The 20180-nt window shown below is 42.3% G+C and overlaps 1 protein-coding gene across 1 annotated transcript in view; it reads left to right on the top strand.

Annotated features, from left to right (window-relative positions):
• The window catches only part of rbks (ribokinase), a gene marked incomplete at its 5' end in the record, with an annotated part of 50765 nt that extends 31013 nt beyond the window's left edge, over window positions 1-19752 (top strand). The window contains 2 exon segments of the mRNA XM_084045255.1: window positions 6356-6556; window positions 19300-19752. Of these exon segments, the coding sequence (XP_083901381.1) occupies window positions 6356-6556; window positions 19300-19473 (375 nt within the window). The 3' untranslated portion in view covers window positions 19474-19752.
• Window positions 19753-20180: the final 428 nt, after the last annotated feature.

The raw sequence follows: 20180 nt of genomic DNA, 5'->3' as shown, positions 1-20180 counted from the left end.
GTTAAAACAAGTACCCAAAATACCGAATGACTTGTAGCCACAGTACATAACACGCTAACATTAAATGACGACCTGACAAGGAACTGAACAAAACAGGGGAATATATATAGACACAGGGTTAACTGGACACAGGTGAACACAAGACAAATCAGCACAGGGATTGGCTGGGGCACAACAGGACACAGGTGGAGAACATAACTAATGCATACTGGTGAGACAAGACAGGAAGCGATAACAAGGCAGACAGGAAACAATACTACAAAATAAAAGTAGACAACATCAGGGCAAAAGGCAACAGAGTAACAACAAATCTAATATACAAAGACAACATGCAGTAAGCAGAACATACAATATGCAGAATACAGAACATGCAGTATGCACTTTACCGGCCTAAAGTGTCCACGACCCTATAAGGGCATTCAAGGTCTAAATAATAAAGTCGGCCTAACCGGCATAAAGTGTCCATGACCATATAAGGGCATTCAAGGTCTAAATAATAAAGTCGGCCTAACCGGCATAAAGTGTCCATGACCATATAAGGGCATTCAGGGTCTAAATAATAGAGTCAAAGTCCACAGCCCGAGGAGCGGACCGTGACATTAAGTACATTTTGATACCATTACTTTTGTACTTTTACTCAAGTAAACTTAGAATTCCGGACTTTTTCTTGTAACAGAGTATTTCAATTTACTTTGCAGTATTGAAACTTTTACTTAAGTAAAAGATTTGAGTTAAAAAAAATCTACTTTTTTTTATGTTGGAAAAAATGTCGCTAATTTCTTTCACACATTTCAAAATGTATCAACACATTTTTTCAAAATTGTTTTAATAGCTGATCTACGAGCTACATCGGCTATTTTTGAATAGCCAAAGTATAATCCAGGGCTTAAGTGGTTAAGGTTGTTAATATATGCACACCTGTGTATACACACACACACACACACACACACACACACACACACACACACACACACGCACACACGCACACGGGCAAGTACACTGACACTGTCACACTGTATTATGGCATGTGAGATAGAAGGTGCTCACTCACTGGGTGATTAACACACACACACAAACACACAGGCAGGCAGGGATGATTCATCCCTCACTCGTACAGTAGAGAGAGAGAGAGAGAGAGAGAGAGAGAGAGAGAGAGAGAGAGAGAGAGAGAGAGAGAGAGAGATCCCCTGTCTTAAAGCTGATGACTAAAGAAGAAGACCGTTCTCTCTCGTTCTCGTTTTGGGGCGTCTGTCTGACCGCAACAGGGTGGCATCGGGGCTCTGAAAAGCTCTGATCTACCGTGCGGTTTGTTTTTGAACTGTCAGGAGCCATTGTTCGGCTTTGACAAATTGCGCTGGGGGTGGTGGGGGGGTGGGGGGGGTCCGATCTTCCCCGGGCCCCGACCCTATTCAACGCAGTTCAAGTGTCAGACCCATTCCCTGATGACCTCCCCAATGCGGGCTCGGCTGGCTCTCTCCTAGAATTCAAGTCAGGTGTGTGCGTGTGCGTGCGTGTGTGTGTGTGCGTGTGTGTACAGTGGTGTAAAGTAACTAAGTACATTTACTCACGTGCTGTACTTATTTTAGTCCACTACATCTCAGAGGCAAATATTGTACTTTTACTCCACTACAATTATTTGAAAACTTTAGTTGCTAGTTACTTTGTAGATTTTGATTATTATTACAAAACATACATTAACCACTTCAGCCCTATATACATTTCGGCCATTTGAAAATAGCAGATCTACTTGTAGATCTACTTGTAGATCGGCTATTTTCTAAAGATTTTTATACATTTGAAAACTTGGGAAATTCTACATTCTACATAATTAATTCTACATAATGAGTACTTTCTACTTTGGTACGTTAAGTACATTTTGATACCAATACTTTTGTACTTTTACAATTCTGAATTTCTGACTTTTACTCATAACAGAGTATTTCTACATTGCAGTATTGATACTTTTACTTAAGTAGTACTTTTTCCTCCACTGTGTGTGTGTGTGTGTGTGTGTGTGTGTGTGTGTGTGTGTGTGTGTGTGTGTGTGTGTGTGTGTGTGCGCGCGCGTGTGAGTGCGGCCGCGTGTGTGCGTTTGTATGACAGAGAGAGAGAGAGAGAGAGAGAGAGAGAGAGAGAATATGTGTGTGTGGGCTACAATGCTGCAGGGGGCTTATGGAAGACAAAGTGTGAACTGTCTTTGATCTACGGCCCACATCGCACGTTTGAAGTGTTTTAGAACCAACAAAAGTATCTTTGGTGTTCACCTGAGGACCTCACACACCTAGATAAGCATTCACTCTCCCTACGGCCCAGAACGCTTGCATGGTTTAGTTGGTTTTGTTGAGTCAAATTGAGGTGAATCATTTGTTACGAGTCAAACGCTGTATTGACCGAGGAACTGTCGGTGATTTTTGATTGGTTACTAAAGACAGTCCACTTAAGCCCTGCTTTATACTTAAGATATTCGAAAGTATAGCCGATGTGATGCATTGGGAGCTAGTATCTGCTCTTTTGGAGAGAAAAAGTAAAAATGATTTTTTTTTTAATCTAAAACTTATTTTTTAAAGATTTTTCAAAAATAGCAGATCTACAAGCTCATAGCACGGCACTCGGTGCCGCGCTATCTTAATGGGTCTTAATGGGTTAATGGGGAAATGTAATGTTCTAAAACAGTAATCCTATGTACATTGTTGCTACTCCAAGCGTCTCAGTTCATTTAAGCTCCGTTTTTGAAAGATTAACAACTTATTAAATAAGATAAACATTACTTGCAATGTTATCACAACGCGTTCTGGAACAGTCAGTTGATTTGATTTGATTTAATGTGATTACAGTATAGTCTAAATAAAATGCTAATTGTTTGGGGGGGGGGGGTCTTTTGAAAGACACCATGTTTTGGGAACAAAACGTGATCCTCTGAAAAAATATCCGACAGAATAATAATACAGTATTTATCCTGATGCAAGGTTATATTAACATCAGAATGTGATCGTTTAGACTAATACACTTCCTCCATGTCAGTCAACCCTGTAATACCAGAAAAAACGATCATATTCTCAAGCTAATGTATAACATTGTGAGAGAAATATCCCTTGAAACATTTTTTTTTAAAATAGCAAAACTTTACAATTTTAAAATGATATGTTCTCATTATAGAATCAGTAGCTGGAGGTCATTGGACAACAATGACTGACGTGTAGTCCATAATATATCTGTGTCAGAGGTTTCTAACAGGCCTCTACTGTATGTGTGACAAGGGAATATAAGCCAGTGCTTTGATGTCTTAGTTACCTGTACATGTCACACATGGTCAGCGGTATTGTATTTGAATCGTGTGGAAAGTCCCTGATACCAATACCTTATTTTAACCCATTGAGACCTGAAGCCGATTCTACATGTCTCCTGAATCTCAACAGTATTCTGAAAAACGTACGTTTCTATATCGGTGGTGCTCAAGCTTTTTCATGTCAAGGACCCCCAAAATGATATGTATTTGGCCGGGGACCCCCATCAAAATATTTTGTTTCAGGGACCCCCCAGAAGCAAAGATTTGAGTTAAAAATGTTTGCTTTAAAAATATATATATTCAAAGATTTGCACACATTTTCATGATTTTTCAAAAATAGCAGATCTACAAGCTCATAGCACGGCACTCGGTGCCGCGCTATGAGCTTGTATATCTGCTATTTTTGAATAGCCCAAAGTGTAAAATAATGCTTTTTAGCTCAAATCTAAAAATGACAGTTCCAGGCCTCAAAGGGTTAACCTGGGACTGACCCTAGATCTGATATCAGCTCCGGCGGAGTCATCTGACACTCAAAAAACCCGAAAAACTGTCAAAATTGCCCCACAGGGCGCTGACCTCGCACCACATTCTTGTATTATACAGTGTACAACATGCGTGCGCAGTATGTACGTTATGTCTAATTATTCCAATAAATATCACATTGCTTCACAGGTGCCGTGTAAGGTTATAGGCAGGGAGTGTTTCCAATTTTCAATACTTTTACTTTACTACTCCACTACATCTCAGAGGCAAATATTGTACTTTTACTCCACTACAATTATTTGAAAACTTTGAGTTGAGTTACTAGTTACTTTGCAGATATAAATGATTACATTATAAAACATACATTAACCACTTCAGCCCTATTTTATACCTAGGCTATTTGAATAGCAGATCTACAAGCTCACAACGCGTCGCATCGCGACGCGTTGTGGGCTTGTAGATCTGCTATTTTCAAACATTCTAGCACTTTTACTTTTGGTACTTTAAGTACATTTTGATGCCAATACTTTTATACTTTTACTCAAGTAACATTTTTTAACACAGGCCTTTTACTTGTAACAGAGTATTTTTATAGTGTGGTGTTGGTACTTTTACCTAAGTAAAATATCCGAGTACTTCTTCCACCACTGGTGATAGGTCCAGCCCTTGCAACAGCCCCATATGTTCATGCTGAAATGTCCTGGAACCACTGATAGCACTCATGTGGTCTGTTATGTCAGCGACATGTCAGAGAAGGACATTCCTAAGAACATCATGCATTATAAAGGAATGAATCACTCCTGAACAGGGCTGCAAGAGTTAATCAAACTCATTCATTGAATAATACTTTAACCCATTAAAACCAGGAACGCACTTTAACCATTATTTTATACTTTGGGCTATTCAAAAAATTGCACATCTACAAGCTCGTAGATGTGCAATTTTTTTTCTAAAAAATCTTGGGCAAATCTTTGAATATATATATATTTTTTTCACCCAAGTGAATTTTTTTAACTAAAATCTTTGCTTCTGGGGTCATGTGTTGCTACTGTATATATATATATATCAGTGGTTCTCAAAAGTTTTTATGTCAAGGACCCACAAAATGATATGTATTTAGGCAACTGTGTGTATATCTGCTATTCTTGAACAGCCAAATAAAATCTAAAGTATGCGTTCCGGGATTGAATGGGTAAATAATAGGTTTTTTTAAAAAGTAGTATTTGATTCATTTTAAAAGAATATGGTGAAGGTAGCAGGGGAGCACATGGCGTGTGATATGAAATGAACACTATACTCATTGCTTAGTTAAAATCATACTGTGTAGTTTTTTTTTACAATTAAACAAAAGGTATTTTAGATATATTTTTTCACTGGTATTTCTATTAGCGAGTGTGCGGCCATAATTTTTTTCAGGACGGTTTTGAAAGAAACCAGTGACTCAAATGTTTTAATGGACGGTATCAGGGCATTCCATATTTTGGTGTCATAGAGTGTTCCTTCGGTATAGACACATACTGTCATGACAACGTTGTCACAAAAAAAAGTATTAAAATGAATGTGACACAGCATGACTTTAACAGCCGTAGCAGAGTGGGTAGAGAGAGGCCATCTGGCAGGCAGAAAGGTCAGCGGTTTGGCCTTCCAGTAACGCGCGCCGAAGCGTCCCTGAGTATAAGACACTTAACCCCTTACTGCCTCACCCCGAGCACTCATCAGGACCGTCTGAGCAGCCATCAGCTTTGTTGAAGCCGAAAATTAATCCCCCCCCGCGGGATTAACAATGGTCTCCCCCTCCTCTCCTTCTATCCTATGCTATGTTCAATGGCTTCTGGAGAAACAAAATTGTACTTTTGCTCCTCTACAATTATTTGAAAACTTTAGTTACTAGTTACTTTGTAGATTTTGATTATTATTACGAAACATGCATTAACCTCTTCAGCCCTAAACAGATATCGGCCATTTGAAAATAGCAGATCTACAAGCTCACAATGCGTCGCATCGCGACGCATTGTGAGGTTGTAGATCGGCTATTTTCAAAAGATTGTCATACATTTGAAAACTTGAAATGGGACATTCTGCATAATGAGTACATTTTGTAAATTTTGATACCAATACTTTTATAGTTGTACTCGAGTACGTTTTGAATTCCCGGACTTTTACTTGTAACAGAGTATTATTTCTACATTGCATAGACCCTCCAGAAAAACGTGGGCAAAAATCCTTGATTTTGCGATGAAATATGCAGGGTTTTTTTTATTTTATGCGGTGAAATTGCGGGAAGTTGCTAAATATGCAGAAAGTTGTGAAATATGCGGCAATATGCAAAATATGCGATATGGGAAAATTTGCGAATTATGCGACACGATGCGCATATTATGCGATGAAATGCTCATATTATGCGATTCGATGCGGCCTTTTTGAAAAAACGTTATCCCCGCATACTTATGCGCCATTTTGCTGATTGTGCGGTAAATTCTGCGATCGCATAAACGCATTTTTAATTGCAGTATTGATACTTTTACTCAAGTAAAAAATGTGAATACTTTTTTCCCCCCCCCACCACTGCTTTGTGTCCATGAAAAGGCAGAGCTGCTGACGGGGCTGGCGGTGTCCAGTGTGGAGGACGCTGGTCAGGCCGGCCAGGAGCTGCTGAGGCGAGGCTGCGGCTCTGTGATCGTCACCCTGGGTCACCAGGGCTGTGTGGTGCTCAAGGCACAGGAGACCGCCTCCTCCACCACGCATCATCACATCCCCACCGCACGGGTCACGCCGGTGGACACCACGGTAAGAAAAAGAAAAGGTTGCGACATCCAGTTGTCAAAATGTACAGCAACGAGGTTTATACGTTTATTATTGTTATTGACTTTGTCGTCCTTCATTTCTGTCTGGGGACCTGTGTGATGTCTTACTCTCTCTGCCATCGTTCTAAGTTCTGTCGAGTCATTTATACGGTCAAATTCAAAAAAAAAATCTTCTAATTTTTCTAATTAATACTATTCTTTTTTTTGTATATATATTTTTTTTATTTAGGAAGGACAAGGTACAACAGTGTCAATGTAAAATTTTCGCACCGAGTGCCTCGCTATGAACTTGTAGATCTGCAATTTTTTTGAAAAATCGTGGAAAATGTGTGCAAATCTTTGAATACATATATTTTTTAAAGCGAACATTTAATACTCAAATCTTTGCTTCTGGAGATTCTACAAATGTCTTCTAAATCCTAACAGGTTTTTTTTAGGTATTTGGCCGTGGACCCCCATCTCAAAATATTTTCTTCCAGGGACCCCCAGAAGTTGTAACAGAGTTAAATATGTTCAATTAAAAAAAAAAAAAAACAAGTTCATATGAACTTGTAGATCTGCTATTTTTGAATAGCCAAAGAAATCTTAAAATGACACAGATGCGTTCCCGGTCTTAAAAGTTAAACAGTTTAACAAGATGATGGCACTCTTATCTTATCAAATTAAGAAATGTCATTTTTCACTCAACGATTACACAATTCCTCCATTCCTCACCCAGCAACTAAGAATTCCTTTAAAAACTTTGAAAGTTTTCCTACGTTTGTTATGCATGTGATGACGAACGGTAACTGATGCACATTTCCAGTGTGCTCTTCATATTGCAAGACCCTCGGATTCCAAGCGCTTATACATGCACAAACAAAGCTTTGTGACACATACTGTACTCTCAGTCTTGGTGGTGGAAAGTAACTAAGTACATTTACTCAAGTACTGTACTTAACTCATTGAGTGCCCAAATTATTATTATCTATTTCTGGCCATTATGATTTTTATTTTTTCAAAGTAAAAAAAAAGTGCTTAGGAAGCGAGATACAGCCTTTTTAAGTTATAAGTTAAACAAGGAGTGGATGGAGCTGCAAATCTTCAGATAATGATATCTTGGGTTCTAAAAAAAAACCAAAAAACACGTGAAACACGTTAATGGCACGTTGCACCATATCACTAAAACACGTGAAACACGTTAATGGCACTCAATGAGTTAAGTAAAAATTTGAGGTGCTTTAACTTTACTGGAGTGTTTCCAATTTTCAATACTTTTACTTCTAGTCCACCACATCTCAGAGGCAAATATTGTACTTTTACTCCACTACAATCATTTGAAAACTTTAGTTATTAGTTACTTTGTAGATATAAATATATTACATTATAAAACATACATTAACCACTTCAGCCCTATTTTATACCTAGGCTATTTGAAAATAGCCGATCTACAAGCTCACAACGTGTCGCAACGTGTACATCTGCTATTTTCAAACATTTCAGTACTTTTACTTTTGATACTTTAAGTACATTTTGATACCAATACTTTTGTACTTTCACTCAAGTAAATTTTGAATTCCGGACTTTTACGCGTAACCGAGTACTTCCACATTGCAGTATCGACACTTGCACTTAAGCAAAACATTTGAGTACTCTTTCCACCACTGCAGTCAGTCTAATGATTTTGCCAACCTCTCAACTGGAAAGGTTTTAAGACGAAGCCAATGTTTTTTAGTAGAGTATGTGGTGACCACTCTGGGGCTTTTTTTCCCTCCTTTTACTAGCTGTGTGACACGTCACGGGAGGCTCAGCGATGTGCTTGTATTTCCTGCCATAGCGGTTTGTGGGTCCTTTTGGTCTCACATCAATATCAACAAACCTGCGTCATTAGACAAGAGGTGTTAAATGCGTCTTTGCACTTTTAGTGTATCCGCAAAACGTGTCCGTTCAAGATCGATTCATTTCATGCTTCTTAATGATTCAATTGAACTTCCCCCTGTTGCTATGTGATATGGTAGCTTAGGCAGTATAGCTGTTAATCACGGAGCGTACAGTTTATATAGGCTGACACACACTGCGACAAACAAGCAAGAGAGAGGTTAAAAAAAGCCCTCCGAGGCTCCAACGGTAAAAACCCCGTCGGCGTAGCCGTTATAAACCCCCACGTCCAGCCTCGTGAAGTTTTAAAAAAAGAAGCCAAAATCAAGTGAAACAGCTTGCGGAGACCGCATGGGCAGACAGTTAGTCTGAAAGAGGAACCATGCGGTGTGGTGGGGTGGAGAGCGTTGTGTACATCAGTATTTCAAGGAAGCGCTCGTTTTTTTCTGTTTTAAAAGTGTTTTACGCCCAACCACCCCCCCCCCCCCCCCCCCCCCTCCTTCATGCCTGCACTCACGTCTCTTGTCTCCCGTTTGCCTCTGGGAGAAGTTACAACCCCCCCCACCCCCCCCACACACACACACACACACACACACACACACACACACACACCACCACCCTCCCCTCCCGTGACTCACCTCTCAGGCCTGCACCAGTCAGCAGAAAGCTGTACAGCCGCGCTGCGGTCGCGCCTGCTGCGTGTTCGCCTCACCCCCCCCCCTCCCCAAACCCCCCCAACACACACACACACACACACACACACACACACACACACACACACACACACACTCTACCCCTCCTGTTCTTTGATGGCCCCATAAATTCTGGAGTGTTTAACTCTTCTGGACAACCTAATCCTTCTTCCAGTAAACCGTTTTTTTTCTCTCTTCTTCCTAAATGCAGAAAGAAAACAGATTGTTATCAGGGCTGTGATCCTTGTTTTTTTTCTTTCTCGTTCTGCTCATAACCAGATGCCTCGCAGGCAGTTGTGATTTGCTGGCTTTTTCAGCGCTCGTACTTCCAGTAGTGCGTTTATAGACAACCGTTTTGGCCTCGAGCTTCGTCAGTAACAGGTTTCACTCGCTGTGAGTCTTGATGACTTGGTTCTTTGTGGGATACTTATTGGCTAGTTTTTGGGACTGAGAACGGAGGCAGGATTTGCCTCGGTATCAACGCCGTGAGTCACTTGCGGTTTCTCTCTCGGCGCGACGCCCCGACAAGCGAGCGAGCGAGCGCGCCAGGTTCGATATTCGACGTAGTCTAACGTCATTTGGATACGTTTGGTTATTTTGACCCACTCTACAGAGAAGCATTCAGATCACTAGGATGACTTTTTCTGTCCTTTTTTGCAATTCTTTTGACTTTTTCCCATTTAAGTCGTTACGCCAATTCCCAATTCCCCTTTGTCATGTAGTCCCTTGTCACTGCTGAGCCCTACTGGTTGGTTTGTGAGGGACGGTGTAGTCAAGCACGTAGTCTTGTGCTGCCGGACGATCTGAGATCCCCACCTACAGTACCGATACATCTGCTGAGCCAATCTAAAATCCAATGTAGTTGCTAAAACTGGGTGGAAACTATTCGGAAATGGGGGGGGGGGGAGAAGACTGTATTGCAGCACCAATGCAATGCCTTTAGGGTGGTCCTTCAAATTGGGGCGGTAACAGGATTGGTTTCCAAAGCAGTAGGCGTAGGTTTGTTAGCGTCTGTTCTCGCCCCCGTTCTAGCATCTACCCTGAAGTGAGATGTCACCAGGCGTACTGTATATCGTTAGGCGAAGATCTCTGGTCGCCCAGTAATGCGAGACCAGTGAGCACGTGTCTCCTCCGATACACGTGAGGCCACCGGACCAGCTTCTGTTCACCGGACAGCGAGGAGTCTCACCAGGAGGACGTACCGACCGCGGAGGAACAAGCTAAATCGCTAAACGCACGAGCAGGCGTCCTGACCGGGAGTCGCCCTAGTGCAGCGATAGGGAGCACCCTGCCAACACAGCTCTGCCACCTCAAACGCGGGGGCATTCGCGTTCATCGGAGCGCCCGGGGGGCCAAGCCAGATGCACCGCGGACCCCATAGTTTCCGTGGTGGTGGTAGTGGGCAAGGATTTTTCCCCGTTCTGTGCCACCCGGACGCCCCGCCCCTCCCCCCCCGATCGCTGGGAGGAACTTGAACTGAACAGTTCAAAACAACGTTTATGGATGTTACAGTAATGCACCCGTTGGTTATGGCTGTCTTCACACCATCAAAGACACGCATGTCCTTCATCTGCAACATTCCTGATGGTTGCAGATTAAACCCGCCCCCCCATCCCAATAACACCGTTGCGGGCTGAGTCAGTGTCGGCCGCGACGCTGGCTTTAAATAACAAAGCAAATGTGCTGATCTACTGCGGGCTGATCTACCCGCTAACCCCCCCCCCCTCCCCTCTCCTCTCATCCCTCCCTTCCCTCTCTGTCTGTTTGTTTCCCTTTTCTCCTAAATTGAGTGCAGGCATGCCTTTGCCCAGATCAGAGCAGAAGCTGTTTACGCGTGGACAGTTGGATGAGGCTACGGCACACACTCACGGGCACATGCGCACACGCACACACGCACACACGCACACACACACACACACACACACACACACACACACACACACACACACACACACACACACACACACACACACACACACACACACGCACACACACAGCGCCTTGAGCCCTGGTGGGACTTGGGTGGCCCAGGTTTCCACTGCTCCGGGAGGTCGACTGTGTGTGTACGTGTATTTGTGTGTGTATGTGTGTGTGTGTGTGTGTGGGGGGGGGGGGGTCTGTCTAAACCAGACATTACATCTGTACAGTGGGTCTGGATGGACAAAATCATTCCCAGCCTCTCCCCGTCTGTATGCGTAGGAGACAGATAAGGACCGCTCGCTCGCTCGCACGCCTTCGTCTTCCAGGAAAACCAAAGGTAGGGGAATACCCCCCCCCCGCCCCCCCCCCCCCGAAGAGCATTCCTTCACCTCTAGCAGACCTGAGGTCAATGTGACGTCATCACCCCCACTGAGACCTAATGGATCGCACGTGCAACATAAGCCGCTGTTTAGCATCGTCTGCAAAAAAAAAACGACTGTCAAATCCAGACTAGTGTCAATTTAAATCAGATGAGTATAAAAAATGGACCCGCTAGCAGCGCTGCTGTGCACCGGGGCCAGTGCGCCGAGCCAAAAGCTACGTTCATCAGTGCCTCATGTGCCTCAGGGAGCGAGCGAAAGAAGCTGGAGACGAAAAGAATGATTGATGGATCAAAGACGTGCTCGGTGTAAATGCCCGATTCATACTCGGTCGTGCACCAAAAATAGCAACGTTGTGAGCTTGTAGATCGGCTATTTTCGGCGCGCCACACCAGCGCACAGCTGAGATAAATCACCCCCCTAATCGCTTCAATTAGCCACGCTTTTGATCATCCTCGACCTGTTATTTCAGAGCAGAGCTCCCCTGCTGTGCTGCCAGTCTTACTGGAACGTTCCGGATATGTACGCCAGTTGGTGTAAATTAACTAAGTACATGTACTCAAGTACTGTACTTATAAGTACAATTTTGTGGTACTTTTACTTTACTGGAGTATTTCCAAATGTCAATACTTTTACCCCACTACATCTCAGAGGAATATATTGTACTTTTACTCCACTACAATTATTTGAAAACTTAGTTTGCTAGTTACATTGCAGATAAATTATTACACTATGAAACATACATTAACCACTTCAGCCCTATTTCATACATAGGCTATTTGAAAATAGCCGATCTACAAGCTCATGCGACGCGTTGTGAGCTTGTAGATCTGCTATTTTCACATTTTAGTACTTTTACTTTTGGTACTTTAAGTACATTTTGATACCAATATTATTGTTCTTTTACTCAAGTAAATTTTGAATTCAGGACTTTTACTTGTAACAGAGCACGTCCACGTCGCAGTATCGATACTTTTACTCAAATAAAACATTCGAGTACTTTTCCCCACCACTGACGGTACGGTACGCCACACATACTGTATTGAGTCATCGCTGCCCCCGGTGGCTGGTCTTTGCTCTCTCCCCAGGGTGTCTCTTTCATTGACGAGGGGCCCGAGGTTAGCGGTTAGCTCTGTCTGTCACACCGGTGTGGGTGCACCCTCACAAGAGAGGCCCCTGGGTGGAGAACAGAGATATATGTGGAGCCAACACAAGACATGATGTCAGGCCCGTGATGAGGGTTTATTGGGAGGATGTAATAAAAGATAGTGTCGTGACGGGCACCACCTCGGAAAGGTGTTGGTATGGTGGACTGATTGGGTTCAGCTTTTGTTCAGCTCTTCATAAAGACACGTTTGCATGTTTGTCCGTTTGTAATCAACTGCATGGTTTTCATTAGAAAAAGGAAATCGAATCACGCCCTGGAGGCTGACAGAAAGAATACTATAGTCATATTTTGGGACGTTCATATGTTATATAATCAGGTGTGTGTGTGTGGTTTTTTTTTGCCATTGTTTTAATGCCATTACTATTAGTATTATCCTCCTGCCTTTATTTTTATGCTGTTTCCAAGGATCCTCAAAAGGGGGTTATTTGCCAATAATAGGCTATTATTGGGCATACTTTTGACCCCCTTTTGATAAAAATAAAGGCAGGAGGATAATAATAATAGTAATGGGCCATTACTATGGCACTAAAACAATGAAGGAAAAAAAAAAAACTACTCGAACAACTATTCGACCAGTACCAACAAGGTCGACTAGTGGTTATACTAGTGGTGAAAGCCCTAATATAAATAAAATTCATTTCTATACACACATATTTAGGCATACCTACATACATAAGGTACATATAAGTTATGCAAGTCCAAGGAGAAAGTTCAGAAGCGCTGAGTTCCTTGCGGGAACATGGAAGGGGCGCGGGCGGGCGTAGAAATGGCACGGAGGTCAAGAGGGCGACCGGCGCGAGCATCATCACAACTCATCCGCGGCGAGCGCTTCTGTCGTTTGATTGACAGCCCTCCACATCTAACCTTCACCGAGCGGTGTCGAGGGCAACCACGGCCGAGGCTGAGGGGGGGAGGGGGGGGGGCAGCGCTTGTCAGCTTCATTGAGCTTCATTCGCTATGGTTCCGATACCGTCACGTTGCCAGTGTCTTGTTTTCAGCTCAGGGAAGCGTCGGGGGCGATGACTATCCCAGTGCCACGACCCCGGAGCCTTAGAAGGAGAATATCCCACGTCTTGCATCGCGTGCAGTGGTGTAAAGTAACTATTAAGTACATTTACTCAAGTACTGTACTTAAGTAAACATTTGAGGTACTTTACTGGAGTATTTCCAATTTCCAATACTTTTACTTCTACTCCACTACATCTCAGAGGCAAATATTGTACTTTTACTCCACTACAATTATTTGCCAACTTTAGTTACTAGTTACTTTGCAGATATAAATGATTATATTATAAGACATACATTAACCACCCCAGCCCTATTTTATACATAGTCTATTTGAAAATAGCCGATCTACAAGCTCACAACGCGCCACGATGCGATGCGATGATAGTGTCACTTCACTATCACCTGGGGACCCCCCAAAAAAAATCAAGTGGGGACCCCCCTGGGGGTCCCAAACCCACAGGTTGAGAACCACTGCTATAGTCCACAGCGCTGTCAAGTCCTGGTCGAAAAAGTGACACATTACATTACAGTCATTTAGCAGACACTTTTCTCCAAAGCGACTTACAAATAAGTGCATTCAACATAGGTAGGGAACGAAAACCACTAATCACCAGAAGTGCATTACCTGCAAAAACAAGCAACCAAGAGTATACCTAGCGCTAAGGTAAAAGTGCAATATATCAGCTACCTATTTCCTTAAACAGATGAGACAAAATAGCTAAATCAAATGAGCATGAGCTAAATAAACAAATAAGTGTATCGACTAAACAAGATCCAATAAAACAATACAACAATAAAACAAGCGTTCGTACAACTAGTTAACTAACACCACCTCACTGTTTTGACCGGGACTCGTGAATCGGGGAAACGGGCCAAAGCCAGACCAGAATGCGACTGCCCCCCCCCCCACCACCACCACCAGCACCACCACGAGCACTGTTTCCAAAACGTTTGCTGTATAATAGCCCAACCCAACTATACCAGACAGGAGACATAAACACGCCGTGGGTTTAAACATGGAAATCCACTGGGGCCGTGAGAGAAGTTTCGGCTCTGATCTCACTCTTTCCAGCCTCCTAACCCGGCCTAGTCTCTGCGTTACGCCCATGGTCACACCATCACCGTAGTTAGTAGAACCCATGACCTCCTCCTGATCCTGTAACGTAGGGCTGCAAGCTGGATATTATTTTTTCCGAACGATTATTCTGTCGATTACTTTTCGATTAACCCATTAAGACCCGAAGAAGCATCTGTGTCATTTTTTGATTTGAGCTAAAAAAACGCATTATTTTACACTTTGGCTATTCAAAAATAGCAGATATAAAAGCTCATAGCGTGGCACCGAGTGCCGCGCTATGAGCTTGCAGATCTGCTATTTTTGAAAATGTGTGAAAATTTGTGAAAATCTTTGGATATATATTTTTTTTAAAGCGAACATTTGTAACTCAAATCTTTGCTTCTGGGGGGTCCCTGGAACAAAATATTTTGAGACTGCCAAATACATATAATTTTGGGGGTCCTTGACATGAAAAGGTTTGAGAACCACTGACATAGGAACATAGGTTTAAAAAAAGAATCGAATAATTGAGAAGCATGTTTTTTGAATACTTTATTTGTATTTTTTAATAGATCAAGGAGTCGACGTGGAAATGTTTTTAATAAATGTTTTGGAATCGACTACATTGATAGTCTGATTACCCGCTAAGCCCTATATTATACTGTATCGTACAAGTTGCGCAAAAAATTAAAAGCTACAAGCTTGTAGATCTGCTATTTTCATTATTTTTGAAAAATTCTGAAATGTAAATATCCCCCCTAAAAAAAATCTATTGATTATCGATATTTTATATACACGCAATTGATTAGTTCAATGAATTAATTGTTGCAACGTTACTGTAATGCTTAAAGGAGAACTCATGCTCATGGAAGGTATCATGTCTCTCTCACCGCTACCACTGATGACATCATCAGTGGTCATTTCAATCAACAATGCCTTCTATTTCAAACATGGTAACTTTCCAGGATGAGAAAGGCTGTAGTTTCCATTCGCTTGGAATCCCCACCGATGATGTCATTGGATGGCAGGTATCTGAACTGACCACACAGCCCTGCAGCTAGTAGACTAATGCTCATCTCATAGTACAGTAGATGAAGTGCTACTTTGATTTATAAAAGTCTCTCGTACGGCAGTGTTGTGAGCTTGTACTGTAGATCGGCTATTTTTTGTGAACAACACCGTCGCCGTGACCCCCCAAAGTAATCATATTTATACTGGGGACCCCCAGCCCCAGTCACCCCCACCCTGACAAGCACTTGGAATTGTAGGAGTTGAGGCATTTAGTTTGACTTGGTGCCACGGATAAATATTGTGAAAATAGCTGAAAATAGCTGATCTACAAGCTCACAATGCATGAATATATATAATATAATATGAGTATTTTTAACTTTTTCGGCCTCTTATAATTGGCAATTTGTCCAATGTTTGACCAGTTTTTAAAGTATAGTTTGTTGATTACTTTTGATGCCGCAATGGTCTTTTTTCATTTCATTTCACCTTTAAAAAAAAATAGGTATTAGGTATTAAAAGTCCTTATATTGTCACTTTACTGTCAACTGGGGACCCCCCTGAGGGTCCCGAACCACAGGTTGAGAACCACTGGCTTATAGGACCGGGGCGGGGGGTTGAGATAGTTCCAGAGGTGTTCACAGGAGAGTTAAAACAGCGTCAGCCTTTTTCGAGAGCCGAAGTGGTGAGTAATGGGACCGGCCGGGGCCTGTGAGAACCAGCAGTGAGCGTGGGCCATTTGTGGTTAAAACATGAGCGTGTCGCCACATTCCTTCTATGCCTTTTCCCATCAGTGACCCCCCCCCCCCCCCCCCCCCCTCCACCCTTCTCAGTCAGCCAAGCCCCCCCCCCCCCCCAGGGCGAGGATGGCACATTCCATCTTAACTATCAATAGATGATTTATCCCCTCGGTACCGATAGGCAAACCCCAGAGTCACTGTGGAAGCTATACCGCTGATTCACACAGCTGGCATGTGCTATCCAGCTGACTTTGAACGGCGGTTACAGTAGGTAAAACCATTGATTTGTGTGGTTTGGAACTTGGAAGTTATTTCAGACACATCAACAAAGCAATGATCACGTTACGTTATGCATGCGTGGATCAGCCATTAAGAACTGAGGCCGATTCTACGAAGGCCTTCTAAAGTCAGTAGTTCTCAAACTTTTTCGTGCTGAGGACCCCCAAAATGTATACATATTTTGGCCGGGGACCCCCATATGAAAATGGCTTTTACCAGGGACCCCCTGAAGAGATTTGTGCTACTATTTTTTTTTTCTTTTTTTCAAAAATAGCAGATGCACGATACTAAAATGACACAGACGCTTTCCCGGTTTGAATGGGTTGAAATAGGTATGGCCACAGCATCTTTTTACATGCATTCAAACAAATCACATCATTGTTTTTAATATAAAACATGGGACATGTTTTTTTCTCCTGCTTTTCAGACACGTCCGTTCGGACATCGTACACAGTACTTTGTCAAAGTAAAATGTCTTAGCCTCTGACTTATCTTCCATGAACACATGATTGATCTGATGGCCACTAAATTGGTAATGGAAATGATTATGTCCACATGCCGGGAATTCTCACAGCATGCGTGCTATTGTTTGTCCGTATACATTTGCAGTATACAATACGGAAAAAGTACTCAAATTCTTTGCTCAAGTAAAAGTACCAATACTGCAATATAGAAATGCTCTGTTACAAGTAAAAGTGCAGAATTCAAAATGTGCTTGAGTAAAAGTACAAAAGAATTGGCATCAAAATGTACTTAAAGCACCAAAAGTAAAAGTACAAAAATGTTTGAAAATAGCCCATCTACAAGCTCACAAGCTGTGAGCTTGTAGATCTGATATTTTCAAATAGCCTATGTATAAAACAGGGCTGAAGTGGTTAATGTATGTTTCATTATATCATAATTTATATCTGAAAAGCAACAAGTAACTAAGTTTTCAAATAATTGTAGTGGAGTAAAAGTACAATATTTGCCTCTGAGATGCAGTGGAGTAGAAGTAAAACACTGAAAAATGGAAATACTCCAGTAAAGTACAAATACCTCAAAATTGTTCTTAAGCACAGTACTTGAGTACATGTACTTAGTTACTTTACACCACCGTTTGCAGTGTACAGTCACAGAAATCACTGAGAAATCAAGAGCTGAGACAGACAGGGATGTATAGACCAAGACCAAGACATACTGACAAATGTCATAGCACCCCCTACTGTCGACAGCAGCTGCTCGTTGAATTACAGCCCTTCTTCCTCCTCCTATTCCATTGTTCATCACCGAGGACACCTACTGGTTAGCAAGTAGTACTGCCTGAAGCTCATGAGCTCAAGATTCCCCCAGTCCCACGCCATGGAAACCCCATGTATTCGAAAACCCCGGGTAGGAGATAAAAACGTTACGGATTGAAACTTTAAAGCCAAGCCGTGAGTGATCAGTCCCTTTGCGAGTTTTTACGTCTTCCCTCCCTGCCCGGTTTAACCCATTAAGACCTGGGACGCATCTGTGTCACTTTTTGATTTGAGCTAAAAAAAAAGCATTATTTTACACTTTTGGCTATTGAAAAATAGCAGATCTACAAGCTCATAGCGCGGCACCGAGTGCCGCGCTATGAGCTTGTGTATCTGCTATTTTTGAAAAATTGAGAAAATGTGTGCAAATTCATTTATATTATTTTAAAGCGAACATTTTTAACTCAAATCTTTGCTTCTGGGGGGTCCTTGGAACAACATATTTTGAGATGGGGGTCCCACGGCCAAATACATATAATTTTGGGGGTCCTTGACATGGAAAAGTTTGAGCACCTCTGATATAGAAACATAGGTTTTTCAGAAAACTGTTGGGATTTAGAAGACATTTTGTAGAAATCGGCTTCAGGTCTTAATGGGTTGTTAATGAAATGTCAGGAAGTCATCCTTGTCACTTCATCTCTGTCCCTGGCAGTGGCCATCTTATGCAGTGGTGGAAAAAGTACTCGAATGTTTTACTTTAAGTAAAAGTTTCGATACTGCAATGTCGAAATACAAGTAAAAGTCCGGAACTCAAAATGTACTTGAGTAAAAGTACAAAAGTATTCACATCAAAATGTACCTAAAAGTGCCAAAAGTAGAAAGTACTCATTATGCAGAAGGTCCCATTTCACAAGTTTTCAAAGGTATACACATCTTTTGAAAATAGCAGATCTACAAGTAGCCGATCGACAAGCTCACAATGTGTGAGCTTGTAGATCGGCTATTTTCAAATGGCCGAAATGCATACAGTATAGGGCTGAAGTGGTTAATGTGTGTTTTGTAATAATAATCAAAATCTACAAAGTAACTAGTACGTTTTCAAATAATTGTAGTGGAGTAAAAGTATAATATTTGCCTCTGAGATGTAGTGGAGTAGAAGTAAAAGCACTGACAATTGGAAATACTCCAGTAAAGTAAAAAAAAAATCCTCAAAACTGTACCTAAGTATGGCCCTTAACGGGCACTTTTTCACGGCAGCCCGTGGTGAGTCGTGACCTCGTACCCGACCCCCACACTGGAGGAGAAAGTGACGTGTTCCTCCGTGTCACTCAGTGGAACGTTTTACACCACGTCATTCACCACAGGGCTGTCACAATGTCTTGTGTTTCTTTTCTCAGGGAGCCGGGGACAGCTTTATTGGAGCGTTGGCGTTCTACATGGCCCTTTATCCCACAATGCAGCTGGAGGAGATGGCCGGGAGAGCCAATCGGGTGGCCGGGTTCAGCGTCCAGAAAGCCGGCACTCAGACCTCTTTTTACAACAAGACGGAGCTGCCAACAGATCTGTTCTAAAATAACGACAGGAATGGATGGAATGACTAGGATAGGATGAAAGGATCGGACATGGAAAACGGACAAAATGTCAGCGCACGCATTTTGCTGGATAAACGCCTAGGAAAAACAAAAATGTAACGAATTTGTAACGAATGAGATAATTCTCATCATTCTCTATAATGTGCCACTCAGACATACAATGGTTTAATACCAGTTGGCAGCTTTAGTTTAACCGATTGAGACCTGGAACGCATCTGTGTCATTTTTTGATTTGAGCTGAAAAGTATTATTTTACACTTTGGGCTATTCAAAAATAGCAGATCTACAAGCTCGTAGCGCGGCACCGAGTGCCGCGCTACGAGCTTGTAGATCTGCTATTTTTGAAAAATCGTGAAAATGTGTGCAAATCTTTGAATATATATATTGTTTAAAGCGAACATTTTCAACTCGATTCTTTGCTTCTGGGGGTCCCTGCAACAAAACATTTTGAGATGGGGGTCGGCGGCCAAATACATATCATTTTGGGGGTCCTTGACATGAAAAGGTTTGAGCACCACTGATATAGAAACATACGTTTTTTCAGAATACCGTTGGGATTTAGAAGACATTTGTAGCAGCATGGTGACTACGAGTGTGCCTTCCTTCATACTTGCACTTCCATCATGGTCCGACCACGGTGAACGTTACAAGCATGACCACAGCACCTCTCCAAAACTGAGATCCTT

This window comes from Gymnoscopelus microlampas, assembly GCF_963454915.1.
Source record: "Gymnoscopelus microlampas genome assembly, chromosome: 20".
Classification (NCBI taxonomy): domain Eukaryota; kingdom Metazoa; phylum Chordata; class Actinopteri; order Myctophiformes; family Myctophidae; genus Gymnoscopelus; species Gymnoscopelus microlampas.
The sequence above is the reverse complement of the archived record's forward strand: the minus strand, read 5'-3'. Positions and strand labels throughout refer to the sequence as shown.